Here is a 13306-nt window from a genome sequence, read left to right as displayed (position 1 = left end):
TTATATCAAAACTTTTCCCAACTGCTACTTCAGAAGTCTAGGATAAAAAACAAATGACTGCTCTCCCTAATTCTTGGTTTTGTGTTTGTTTTTTTTTTTCTGTAGTTTGTTTGTTTATTGGGAAGGAACCACGCCTTTGTAGATCTTCTGGATTGCATTTAATTGACCCGGGCATACCTTAAAGTAGGTTACTAAAGTGAAGCCTGCCAGGACAAACACTGTTCTGTTCTCACAAGGTTTGAAAAATAGGAGTTTTGTGTGTGAATGTGTGCTGGGGTCAGAGGTGAATTGCTAGCAACTTGTCAGTAGTACTTCAGAAAAACATCTAAAAGGAATAAATTAAATTTGAATGCTCAGATCTTAAGATTCTTTTTATGTTTAAGATCAAAAGCAAGAGCAAAGTAAATTGCCTGCTTGTCATCTCAGTATTATTGCATTGATTTGTTTGCATTTCTTTCCTATGCTTACTAATAAAAGTAAGGGGAATACAGATGTGTGAACAAAGAAGTACTATTGAAGTTAAAACAAAAAAAACAAAACAAAACAAAAAAAACACCAAAACAAGCTATCAGTTGGACTTCTATTAATACACAGCAGTGACCCGTTTGTTTCTTTGTTCTAGATGTAACAGATTCTAACACAACCTTAACATGAATTCTAACACTGGAAGTTAAGGATACCTGAAAACTGAAGTCTGGGCACAATTTTCACTGGGAGATACCTAAGACAAATACTAATTCTAGCATAGGCTGATCTAGAGCACCTCAATCCACAAGGGCATTTCAGATTTGAATACCTATCCAATGAAATTAAGATCTGAATGACAAATATCTGCTAAAATAGAGAATGTGAATGTACAGTGTCCATAAACACCAACATACCCAACAGGAGGTAAAATAATTTTTAAATCACATGCTCTCTTGGTGAGGTATCACATTTGCAGTGTTTATCAATTGCTCTTATTTTAGTTCTTTACCAAAGTACTTTATTGGGTGCAGGCAGGTAGCAGATGCTAATCATAATCAGTCAGAAGCTGCAGTATTTGCCTGAGAAGAAAAAAACTGTCTGATTCATGGGTCAAATTTTTTGCCTGGTGTTTGCCTGCTGGTTTTGGCTAAAGGACCTAAGAGAGGTGCCTCAAAAATCTCATGAATTCTCAGACAATGGGAGATTTTGTTTTTTCTTACAGTATAACTGAAGTTATTTCATTGCCTTTTTATTTGTTATCCTTCTAATTACGCGAAAACTGTAGGTTGGAGTTTTGTTCACATGTGATGATGCAAGTCTTGACTTCTGGTCTTTTAGTGCTAAAGATTAAATTCTGTGGATGGTGGAAAGATGTTACTTTAGGAACACTAATGCTTCCATTAAAATAAGAGTACTTATTTCCCTTACAAAGCACTTTTTCTCTCTTACTAAAAGCGTCACATGCAATTTGCATCTCACTATGATTCTGAGTGTTATTTTTTTTCCCAACTTTTTCACAGACTGAAGTAGTTTTGCTTACCTGCTGGAAAAGTGGAAAATATTAATATGAATTTGTTACCATAGTAGCACTGTTACTGAGTAGAAACTAGTAGAGATATTTTACAAATCTAGCTGGTGTAGTACGCAAGCAAGCCAAACATTTGGTTCCTAAAATATGTTATCTTGCATTCCGATACCATATTTACTAAATTAGTTTGTTTCTCCTCAGATTGCTGCTGCTGTTTTTAATTATTTTGGGGTCCCCTGTTTCCCTTTTCTGGAGGCGTGGATTTTGCAAAATCCCTCCGCCCCACGGAACCGGGCTGAACCAGCCCGTAAACCATTTACATGTTCCATCTTTGGAGAGTAAGCCACAGCTTAACTCTGCAGGTAAAGACCACGATCCTGTCAAGTCCATGATAGTTGTGTGCCTGAGAGTGGAGTCTAGAATGTTACTGAAGATACTGGTTATTTGTTGGGTGCTTGAAGGACAGGAAATTGCTATATCCATAGATCCTGTATAGCCATCTCTAATCAGACTCGCTCTTAAAAGTGCTGCCACAAAGGAAGATCGGTCTCATTCTAACAAATAAGATATCATATATAAAGTTCCCACAAAGTTCAGTTTTGCTTTTCGTATTGGACAGGATACCCAACCCCACCATAACAGCTCTTGGTGGGCCCATGCCGCCTGACACTTCAGCAAGGAAGGTGGAGGCCCTGAGGGGAGGCACGTGTAGCCCCAAGGCTTAGATACACGTACATAATGAGAAGGAAACACCATGTTGTTCTGCCTGAAATGCTTAAGGATGTTATATTAGACAGTCACTGCAATAAGCTGCAACATGGAGCAGCTAAGAAACAACTCCTTGCTCTCAGTAAACTGGCTATAGCGTCAGTTTTAAAACATCCCTATATTGTAATTCTAAAGATGAAAAACAATACAAAAAGCATGCCATCTATGCAAAGAACCCATTATGTCACACTGTCGCTTTTCGAGATATTCTCATTGGATTTCTCTCAAGGAAGAAAAAAAAAAAGAGAGACTGTTTTGCTAGGTTCCTGCAGCCAAGAGCCTCCACATTATTATGCTGACTTACAAGTGTAACTCACACTAGCTAGGTGAGTGTTACACGGAACAAGAAGAATCAGTACTGATAAGTAGGATTACAGATTAGTTCCACTTGGCAATGACCTTCATATACCACTCTTCAAAGTAAAGGTTGCTTCACTCTCATTTCCATCTTGAGTCATTTGCTATCTGAGGAAGGTTTGGCTTTTGAAATATGAAAGCCTATGTAGCTTTTACCAAGCACATAGCAGAATAATTTATATTTTGCTTTCTAAGCTGCTTAATTTTTAACTATAAATTGATCCTAGTTTATGTATTTTACATCAGTCTTCAAATCACTGTCTATCTCCCCGAAAGCAAAGGACAGATGTAGCCCACTGTCTTAAGACAAGTTCGCCTACTTTCCTATCATTTAATGATGGTGAACTGAGTCTAAACCTACTGTGGGAGAAAAGGTAGAAGGTATTCTGGCTGAGGAAATGAGGATTTCCTTGCAAAGCTATAACTGTGTTCCTAGTCACGGCTCTCTGCCTTTACATTGCTTATAATCTCTTCTAGCATTTACTTTGTCTGAAGGCAAAATCAGCTGTTCCTAGCTTTTTTTTTTTTTTTGACACGATTATAATAACTCATGAATGACCCATTCTTTGCACTACCACTTGTTCAGGACTAAATGCGTGTTACCTTTCATGTTAAGCATGGAATGACACATTAGGTTTCTTTGCTTAGACCCTAAATGTCTTTGAAAATAGGTTACAAATTCTCTCATCCATGTTTTTTGTTTTGACTTTTTTTTAAGTTCGCTAGCCTTGAATAATTAGCTCTATGTTCTCCTTAGTGAATTTTCTGCATATTAATTGACAAATACAGCTACAGTTCTTAGCTTTCAGCTTATGTTTCCATAGCTGAATTCTTCAGGCAGTTATTTATTACTTTTTCTAATTTAAATCAGTTTCCTCTGGTGCGTTCCTTCTTTCTAGCCAAAAGCAGTAGCAAGATGACAAACACCTTGCAGCAAGCATAAAGTGGTGGGAATCCAATAACCCTAAACAAAGCTAGTGAAGCATAACATCATTCTATTTACTAATTGTTTATTATGGTTACAATTTATTGATGTTAACTAATTATTTGTTTAAAATGCAAGTTCAGCTAAATGTTTTCATTTCATGCTTTAAGAACCACTAAGTTCTGTGAAGGTAATCATGATGCCTGTACTTACTATCGAATTATCCCTACAACCCCAGTAGTGGTGTAATACAACTTCAGCAGTGCCTTTCAGTACGAATACATTTTATATATGAACTGCAGATGCTAACTAAATAAATGCTTTTTATTTTTTTAAACAGGTGTTAAAGCTGTGTTTTCAGGACATTACCATAGGAATGCTGGAGGATGGTACAGAGGACTGGAAATGGTGGTTTCATCAGCAATAGGATGTCAGCTGGGAGAAGATAAACATGGGCTTCGAGTGGTCCTTGTCACAGATGAAAAGATTGTTCATAGATACTACAGTTTAGATGAGTTGAGCAGCCAAGGCTTGGAGAAAGAGATGGTGGATATGCTTGCTAAGCAAAATTAGGTTATGTCAAATCCCTTTTAACTCAAGTGGTTTATGTGATTTTTGCCATATTAGACAAACAGAAACAGTTTCAGAAAGTTTCCACAAGTTGAAATCAAATTTCTGCTTGTCCACCATGCCCATGAACAGCTCTCCATTTGTTATCATCCTAAATAACAAAACAAAAACAGGTTTTTGACATATACATTTTTTAAATGAGACCTATGAGGAATATGGAAAAATAACATTTCTCTGTTCTGAGATTTTATACTTTCCTCATGGATAAGATATTCTAAATAAATAGGAAGTATATGCAAGAGTGAGGGTAGTAATTCTAAGTAATGCTTCAACTGAAGACTATTTTCATTTGATAAGAAAGAAGACATTGGGAAAAAAAAATCAACAAAGTTAGTCAGTTCAGTTACACTCTAAACAATACAAAGTGTCTTTTGGGTTTTTTTGTTTTTTGTTTTTTTGTTTGTTTTACTTTATAGAAACAAATCTCAAAAAGTCAGTGAAAGTAATAGACTCCAGCTGACATATAACAAACTTTGAATCAGATCTTGATACCTAGAGGTTGTGTTTTCTCCCATTTCCTACTCTTCTTGAGAGCAAGTAGCAATAGGACAGCAAACAGATCCTGTTACGCAGAGTCACAGCTTGGGTTTCTGTTATATCCTAGTCTTATATAATGAGAAGTATATAAATGAGGCTACAATAGATGACACTGAGAGAAACTAAACATGGAAGAAATATTTTCCTTTTGAACTTTAATCGCCATTAAATTAGCATAAATTACTGCTGTATGTTCACCAGTTGGAATAACTGGATAGAAAGAAAATTTTGTGCAGAATAACATCTGCATAACTCTGATTTCTAAATGCAATTTAAAAGTGCCTTGTTGAAATATTATAGCCTTTGAATCTTAAAAACCTTAATGTATGTTTTCTTCACTGAAATAAGTCTTGAAAAAAATCATGTGAAAAGAGGAGAAAATGCATTTTAAATTTATGTGCTGTAATCTGCCTAATTTTTCTTTTTTGCAAGTATGTCTGATTTGTTTACTATTAAATAAGAGAAAAAAATTATGTAATTAAAAATAGAGATATGAGTTAAGTGTTTATTTGAACACATTATAACCCGTGCCTCAGGTCATCTAGATACTCAGATAGCACAGCTTTATCACCTGAAGATGGAAGGACAGAAACAATACTGACTGAAAAAGCAATGCATTCTATTCATTTTTATGTGTACTCACATGCATCATCATTCCTTAAAGCACAGAGATATTTAAATACAGTGCAGGAGGTGAAATACTTTGTTGAGGACTCACTTTCATGACGTTTTAGTTACAACATTTTATTTGAGAGGGGGCTCATGAGATTTTTAAAATATCTGTAGTATTTTGAACTATTTTCTTTTACCAGTATAGGCTGTAGCTGCAAGTGGACAGTACAAACATGAGCTACCACCTTATGATAACGACCTAAGCATAGGTAATGTTTGAATCAAAAAGAAAATGATTTTGCTTTTAATCTTCAGCTGCTTTTGATTAGTTTAATGTATTCACATATTCATTTTCAAGGGAACATCTAGGAAATGGGAGTGAAAATCTAAGGCTATCTAAGCATCCAGAAGGAAGTTTCACTGGAAGTAAAGCAGTTAGTTTATTGGTTTAATAGTTAAAAATTAGTTTAAAAATCTGTGTACTTATATATCTTTGAAACCACTGACTTCTGTTAGCATTTAGTCTTGGATAGATTATATTTAGTAATTACCAGTTATTAAAGGTTGCAAGAACAAGATGATGCTAGATTGTGTTTTGCAGAGGGAAGAACAGTCTTGCTATTCAGTATGACAGTTTACATCCTAAGGCCAACAAAGTTCAGCACAGGGACCTGAGACAATCCAAGCAAGGAGTACGCTCCCTGCTCTGGCACAGTATTGTAAAGCTGGAAGGAGGAAGTGCTTTTTTCTTATGCCTGTTTATTAAAGGATGTAATTTTAACTGAATATGTGAAGCTTGGGAGATAGTTCCCAGAAACATAACTTCAGGAGAAAGTCTTTCCACAACTACAAAAACATTAATAGTAGTGGTATTATAGAACTCTGTAGTTTTATTTTCATGGTTACAGTGTACTAATATACAGTGGAAATGTTTGTATAAGCATCATGTTAATTCATATTTGTAAATGATTTTTTTCCACTTCTTAGGTGTCATTTCGTTGCAAGAAATATTGCTAAAGTACAAATCTGAAGTTCAATTTAAAAAGATTGTTTTATATTCCAAGTACTTCTTTTATTTGGAATGTGCTTTTTTACCTGCATAAATGAAAAATGTTGTTAGATTAATTTTCTTAGTATAATCAGCTACTTCAGAATTAATATGGATGCCTTAACTAATTACAAATGGCAGAGGTCTTCATGGTAAGAGTGCATCATCTTGTTTATGTAGAGAAAAGTAACTCATATTGTGTTAAATTATGAAACAATCCACCCATGGAGACTAATTATCATCTAAGAAAACATCTTTTGATGCTGGCAACATTATCAGCCTTACTCCAGATGCAAAAATAATGGTAACTCTCAGTCAGCAAATGACTGGCTTTAAAGCAAGGTGATACTGAAGTTCGAACTGCTTATGAAAAAAAGAGCAAGTTCTCAATCATTTCTGTGGGCAAAGGAAAAAGGTAAAAATAAATCAGGTGACCACAATTCATCCCAGTTTCTTGAAGGCAGCTAACAGGCTGAAATGACCTCTCATGACTCATTAAATGTGGAAAATTCATATTAGAACACCAGAGCAATCTGTGAAAGTAAGCATATGCTACATAATGAAGTACAATCTGAGCTGGAGATCTATGAACAAGACTGATCTTGAGATCAGTCTTGGTTTGCCAGTTTGAGTGTATGCAACAGACTCAAGAAAATGCTTCTTCTGAATCTTTCTTGAAAGTAAATGCTTGATGTCTCATTAAAAAAAAAAAAAAGACATTTTATGTTGGGAATGGGTAGCGATAGAACTGAAGCCTCTTCTACCATCTCAATTTGCAGACTGAGTGTCCTATGCTCACCCTGCTTCTTTGCTTCAGTGACTGCTCTCTTAACTCTGCACTGCAACTTGTTTTCTAGTGTGTTTCTAGTACCAGTTTTAATTCTGCTGTGAGCAAATTATTAGAGATGTATCTATCATAAGCAAATACAGAGCACATTGAAAACTAAGCATTTCAGCATTTAAGAATGCACCGTTCCTCTGTCTACGTATGTCGCTGTAAGAACCTTTGAAGGCTAACATGTCATTGTTTCAGCTAATGTTAATGCTGTGAATAAGCTGTTTTCTGTAACGCCCTCATTAGTCCTGCTTTGCAACTGCCCTTTGAACACAGTGATATCATTGAAAGCAATAGGAAACATTTACATATACTTTACCTATCAGTAAGCTTGCCTGCCAAACAAACCCTACAGTCAACTGTTTATGATACACATTCTTAACATGTAGAAATACCAGTTTGAATTAGAAAACTGTAAAAAGGGAATTTCCCATTCAATAGTATTTTACAGTTTGTAGGAAATTCCTTCTCTTCCTGTTCTAACCTGACATATGATGTCTACCATCATTGGTAGACAGCGGAATGCACAGCGGGAATCAAGGAAGTGAGTGGTTCAGACTGCCAGTGGTCTAGATTGCCATGAACCACTGCTAAAATAACACCCTGCAAAAGAGCAAATTCTTTAGGAAAAGATGAGACATCTATTAAAAAGTAAGCTGGTAAAAGAAAACAAACAGAAGGAGAAAGATGTGAATCTGTTGCTGCAGCTCTCTTCACCCAAAAGGCAAGCAAAGACATACCAGCTTCCACATCCATTATGCTTAAGTTTGATCCAATGGTATCTTGAAAGGACAGTCAGCAGAATTACAACAAGCAGAAATGCCTGCAGATTTGTTTTGGAAAAGCTTTTTAGATTATATTTCAGCAATTGAAATGATTTCCCCTTATTAGAGAGCAGTGTCTTGGTAGTAGTTTGCACCCCTTCCAATTCTGTTCTCCCTAGCCTCTAGAAGTATAAGTGTTCATTACTCAACCAGCTGAAGATTAGGAAATTCAAACCTGATAAATGCAACCACTGAGCTCTTAGACACATTTTCATTGGAAGATGCTCCATTAAAAAATAAATTTTAAAAAATTGGAAAAACTTCCGATAAAGACAAACCATAGACCAGAATACTAAATTGGCCTCCTGACTACTTGAAGTTCAGTTCTGGTGTTATAAATTCAGAAAGAAAAAAATGCAGAAAAAGTGCAGAACAAGGGCAAAAGAGACAAACCAAAATATTTTCAAGCAATAAGAAAAACATACACTGCACTTCTGTTAAAAGGAAAGCAAAAAAACCCAGCCAATTCAGATTATTACTTTTTTTTAATTGACATTTTCATTTGTTTCTCTAGAAGTAATTTCTTCCATTAGCCATTCGTCAAATGCAGATAGTTTTGTACATTTCTACTAATCATCAGCTTTTTTTTTTTTCCTCTAGGAGACCCATTAAAGCCTCATCCTAGTTAAAATGATGGTGTTGTTATTTTATTTTTGGGTAGCCAGCAGTTGAAACATCCCTCTTCTAAATGTGTGCCTATCTTTCTCGAACATTGTTTAGAAAGTCATAGCGTTGTTAAATTAATAGGTAATGGGATTATCTGTGCATATGCAAATCTTTCTCTCTCAATTCCATATAAAAAAAGGCATAGGTATGTAGAAAGCTATCTCATACTGTTCTAATGAAACAAAATCACCAGTCCTAAATATAGCAACTTCCCTGTCCAGGAACTTCCTGAATAATGGGCCAACAGTACACCAACTAGGAAACCAATGACTTGTGTTCAGATATACATGAGACAAAGCTAATATTACTGCAAACGAATATGCCTCATTCAGCACACTACAAGCACTGAAGCCAAAAGGGCACTAAAAGGACACAGTGCATACAACTCTTTTTTTTTTTTTTTTTTTTTTGGTTGGTTTGTTTGTTTGTTTGTTTGTTTTTAACCAAGCTGGAAAAAGCAGTCAGCACTCCCAGCAGGTCTCATTGCTGGACTCCACCACAGTAGGAGCAGGAGAAAAGCCGATACAAACATGGTACATACAGTCTGTAAAGTTCCTGACTCCACATTCTATACTACTGTCTCCCTTCAGGCAATCCCACACCTGTGGGCTTATCTCACAGTTGTGTTTTAAATCCAAGATAGGATGAGTGAGACTCTGTGCAGTAAGGCTAGGTAGAAGTCAACAGCCTGGGACCTGAGATGTCACGTTGTAGCCTCCCCTTTCATGCAGCTGGAAGGCTAGCAATGAACACACGGGCACAGCAAGGAGATGAAACAGAACAGGAAAGACCCCCTTACGTGCTACTGGCTGCCCACTTGGCTGGAAGTTGGCAGTAGTCCCACGCTCCTGCTCCTAAGGGACACTGTCTATTCCAAAGGCTATCTGGACAGTTCTCTGCTGGCAAGTGGCTGCTCTTCAGCATTTGTCAAATATGAATATTCACAGCAATGCAACATTGACTAATTTTCACTGTTAACAACTACATAAAGACTGGTTAATATAGCCTGAAGGTAGGTTCCCCACTGCCATAATATTCACAGTGTACAAACCAGGGCAGACTTCCTCCTCCCAGCTTTATAGATCCTATCAGGTCATTTTAAGTATGCACATACTTCAGTAATAAAACAGGATGATCTAAGGCATGCCTGCTTTGACTCACAAGGTAGCAGTTATGACTTGTTACAAAACTTTAATCATCAGAATGATATGAGATTCACCTGGAGAAGTGTAAAGTAGCCCATGAGCTTTGAAGACTGCTGTTCTCCCTACTGTTACTTTGTTGTTGTTGTTTTTAAGGAATATGATGACTATAAAAGTGTAATTCCAGTTTATTTCATTTTACTACAGTAAAAGTGAAGTGGTTCATTACCAAAAATAAGTTTCCAACAACAGGGATTACTGTACTTACTCAGCACATTTCAGGATATTTTGTTCAGACTGCAGATTTCTACATTCTCCTTAAAAATTTTTACAACACAACATCATAAAGAACAGTAGTAAGGAGCAGAGCTATCCTCTATGAAAAGTATGTTCTTTAAGAGTGCACTGTCTTAACACAGCATTAATTAGTTTCAGTTACTGTAATCATAGAATCACAAGGTTGGAAAGGAACTACAAGATCATCTAGTCCAACCGTCCTCCCCATTACCCTTGCTACCACAAGCTACTAAACCATATCTCATAGCTCCTCATCCAGACACCTCTTGAACACTGCCAGGGATGGCGACTCCACCACCTCCCTGGGCAGCCATTCCAGTGCCTGACCATCCTCTGACAGAAAAAGTTTTTCCTTATGTCTAACCTAAACCTCCTCTGGCACAGCTTGGGGCCATTTCCTCGTGTCCTGCTTGTGTGGAAGAAGAGGCCAAACCCCTCCTCATCACAACCTTCCTTCAGGAAGTTGTAGAGTGCAATGAGGTCTCCTCTGAGCCTCCTCCAGGCTGAATAATCCCAGCTCCCTCAGCTGCTCCTCATAAGACTTGTGCTCCAGACCCCTCACCAGTTTCATTGCCCTTCTCTGGACACATTCCAGGGCCTCAATGTCTTTCTTGTAGTGAAGGGCCCAAAACTGAACACAATACTCGAGGTGCGGCCTCACCAGTGCTGGGTACAGTGGGATGATCACCTCCCTGCTCCTGCTGGCCACACTATTTCTGATGCAGGCCAGGATGCCGTTGGTCCTCTTGGCCACCTGGGCACACTGTCGGCTTATGTTCAACCGAGCATCAACCAACACCCCCAGGTCCCTTTCCTCTTCACAGTCGTCCAGCCACTCATCCCCAAGCCTATAGCGCTGCATGGGGTTATTGTGGCCAGAGTGCAGGACCCAGCACTTGGCCTTGTTGAACCTCATCCCATTCACCTCAGCCCAGTGATCCAGCTTATCTAGATCCCTCTGAAGGGCCTCCCTACCCTCAGGCAGATCGACACCACCTCCCAACTTGGTATCATCTGCAAACTTACTGAGGGTACACTCAACCCCTTCATCTAGGTCATCAATAAAGATATTAACCAAGATGGACCCCAGTACCAACACCTGGGGGACACCACTTGAAACGGGTCACCAGCTGGACTTAACTCCATTAACCACTACCCACTGGGCATGGCCCTCTAGCCAGTTCCTTACCCAAAGAAGGTTATACCTGTCCAGGCCATGGGCAGCCAGTTTCCCCAGGAGAATACTGTGAGAGACCATGTCAAAGGCTTTGCTGAAGTCTAGGTAGATTACATCAGCAGCCTTTCCCTCGTCTAGCAGTCTGGTCACCCAGTCGTACAAGGAGATGAGGTTGGACAAGCATGACCTGCCTTTCATGAACCCGTGCTGGCTGGGCCTGATCCCTTGGACGCCATGCATGTGCCGTGTGATCTCACCCAAGATGATTTGCTCCATAACTTTCCCTGGTACCTAGGTCAGGTTGGCAGGCCTGAAGTTCCCCAGATCCTCCTTACAGCCTTTCTTGTAGATGGGAAGTCACATCAGCAAGCCTCCAATCCTCTGAGACCTCTCCAGATAACCAGGAGCACTGATAGATGGCCTTGAGCAGCTCAGCAATCACACCTGCCAGCTCCCTCAGTACCCAAGGGTGGAGCTTGTCCAGTCCCATGGACTTGTGACAGTCCAGATAGAGGAGGAGCTCTCTAACTGTCTCCACCTGAATCACCAGGGGTGTATTCTGCATAGCATACCAGACTTCCAGATCAGGGCGTAAAGTGCCCTGAGATAGCATAGTAGCGGGGTGGCACAATCCTAGGCTGCAGCAAATGAGAACAAGGCCAAATATAGCAGCCATGGATGCAGAAACAAAGGAAGAAGAACTGCATGCCTGTGGAGGGCCTCAGGCATGCAAGGATCTCCAATGAGATCCCCTTGCCTCCACTGCCAATCCTTAAATGAGGGCTGGGAAAGGGTGCATCCTGGCTCAACCCTTCCAGTCATTCAGTGCACTGCATTGCATGCACCTGAGCTTCCCTGGGCTGGCCCTGCCTTCCCACCAGGTGCTCCATCACTGCTTCAAGCCATGACTTAACATTTCTGCTACAGTTACTTTTTCAAGAAAGTGAGGAAAAAGGGAACAAGAGAAGAAAAAGAGAACAAGAGAAAAAGAAGAACACTATTTGTTACTGTGACCCAATTTGAAAGCTGAAATAGACCAACTGAGAAAACAGCATTCCTTTTCACTGCATACCAATTTAACACACATTAAATGCATATACAAAAGTGAATTCATTTACAAACATAAATGTCACTGATCTGTCAAATTAATAATTTGTTTTCCTATTCTTTTCATTTGGTACACTGTTGCAATAGGTTAACTGAGATTTTTTTTCCTAATGTTAATTTCTGAGCCTTGTTTTTAAAAGAATTTTGTTTGCTGTGGACAAATGCAGGAGGTAGTGGTTTCCAACATATCTCATTCAAAATTAATTCTAACTTTTACAGCTTGACTTTAATATAAATTAGTTTTCATTAGAAACACACTTCAAGAAAAAACTAATGATTTGACAAAAAATAGAGAGACTCGTATACATATCAATGGGAAGAATCTAAACACATCCAAAAAGTGATGAGACTATGACAAAACTTCACTTGCAATAATGTGTATCCTGAAAGAACTTTCACAAAACTATTAGTTTCACAACTGTTCTTACCTGTACATTAGGTGGCATAAAAGTTTCCAGCTCACACTTTTAGATTATTTCTAAGCTCTCTAATATCAATGCAGACATCTAATGCCTCCCCTTATGCTCCTAAGAAATAATGCAATCCTAATTTATTTCTCATTAAAGATGCATTGTACCACTAATCAGCTAAAGGTATTTTACTTGAAGCTTCTGGAATTTATTTTTAAGTCTTCAACATTTTAATTGCTTTGCTTTGCCCTTGGGTTCTTAGAAATTAAATATAAACACACAACTTCCTCTGCAACTAGAATATAACCCATGAAATTTCTGTACTCCAAAACAATATTATAGCATCACAAATTTACGTGCTTACATTTATTGCAAGTGTTTCAGGTCTTCTCCTTCTTCCCCTTTTCCCACCTTCCCCCCCCCCCCCTTTTTTTTATTAAGCATCTAAGAAAATAATTCTTCCCTTAATTGTCCTC

The 13306-nt window shown here is 38.2% G+C and overlaps 2 protein-coding genes across 10 annotated transcripts in view; one reads left to right on the top strand and one right to left on the bottom strand.

Moving 5' to 3' along the window:
* The window catches only part of LOC124417203, an 86606-nt gene that overhangs the window by 53587 nt on the left and 19713 nt on the right, over nucleotides 1-13306 (bottom strand). The window lies entirely within an intron of this gene.
* The window catches only part of CPPED1 (calcineurin like phosphoesterase domain containing 1), a 52384-nt gene that overhangs the window by 34220 nt on the left and 4858 nt on the right, over nucleotides 1-13306 (top strand). For 4 of the 9 annotated variants that reach the window (XM_015294146.4, NM_001159982.2, XM_025155055.3 and 1 more), the window contains one exon: nucleotides 3886-5201. In XM_015294146.4, the coding sequence (XP_015149632.1) occupies nucleotides 3886-4118 (233 nt within the window). In that variant the 3' untranslated portion in view covers nucleotides 4119-5201. Of the gene's footprint in view, nucleotides 1-105; nucleotides 184-3885; nucleotides 5202-13306 lie in introns of those variants that run through there. The other 5 variants (XM_046900579.1, XM_046900578.1, XM_046900577.1 and 2 more) reach the window with 2 other exon arrangements.

The sequence above is a fragment of the Gallus gallus genome, chromosome 14 (assembly GCF_016699485.2).
Source record: "Gallus gallus isolate bGalGal1 chromosome 14, bGalGal1.mat.broiler.GRCg7b, whole genome shotgun sequence".
Taxonomy (NCBI): domain Eukaryota; kingdom Metazoa; phylum Chordata; class Aves; order Galliformes; family Phasianidae; genus Gallus; species Gallus gallus.
The sequence above is the reverse complement of the archived record's forward strand: the minus strand, read 5'-3'. Positions and strand labels throughout refer to the sequence as shown.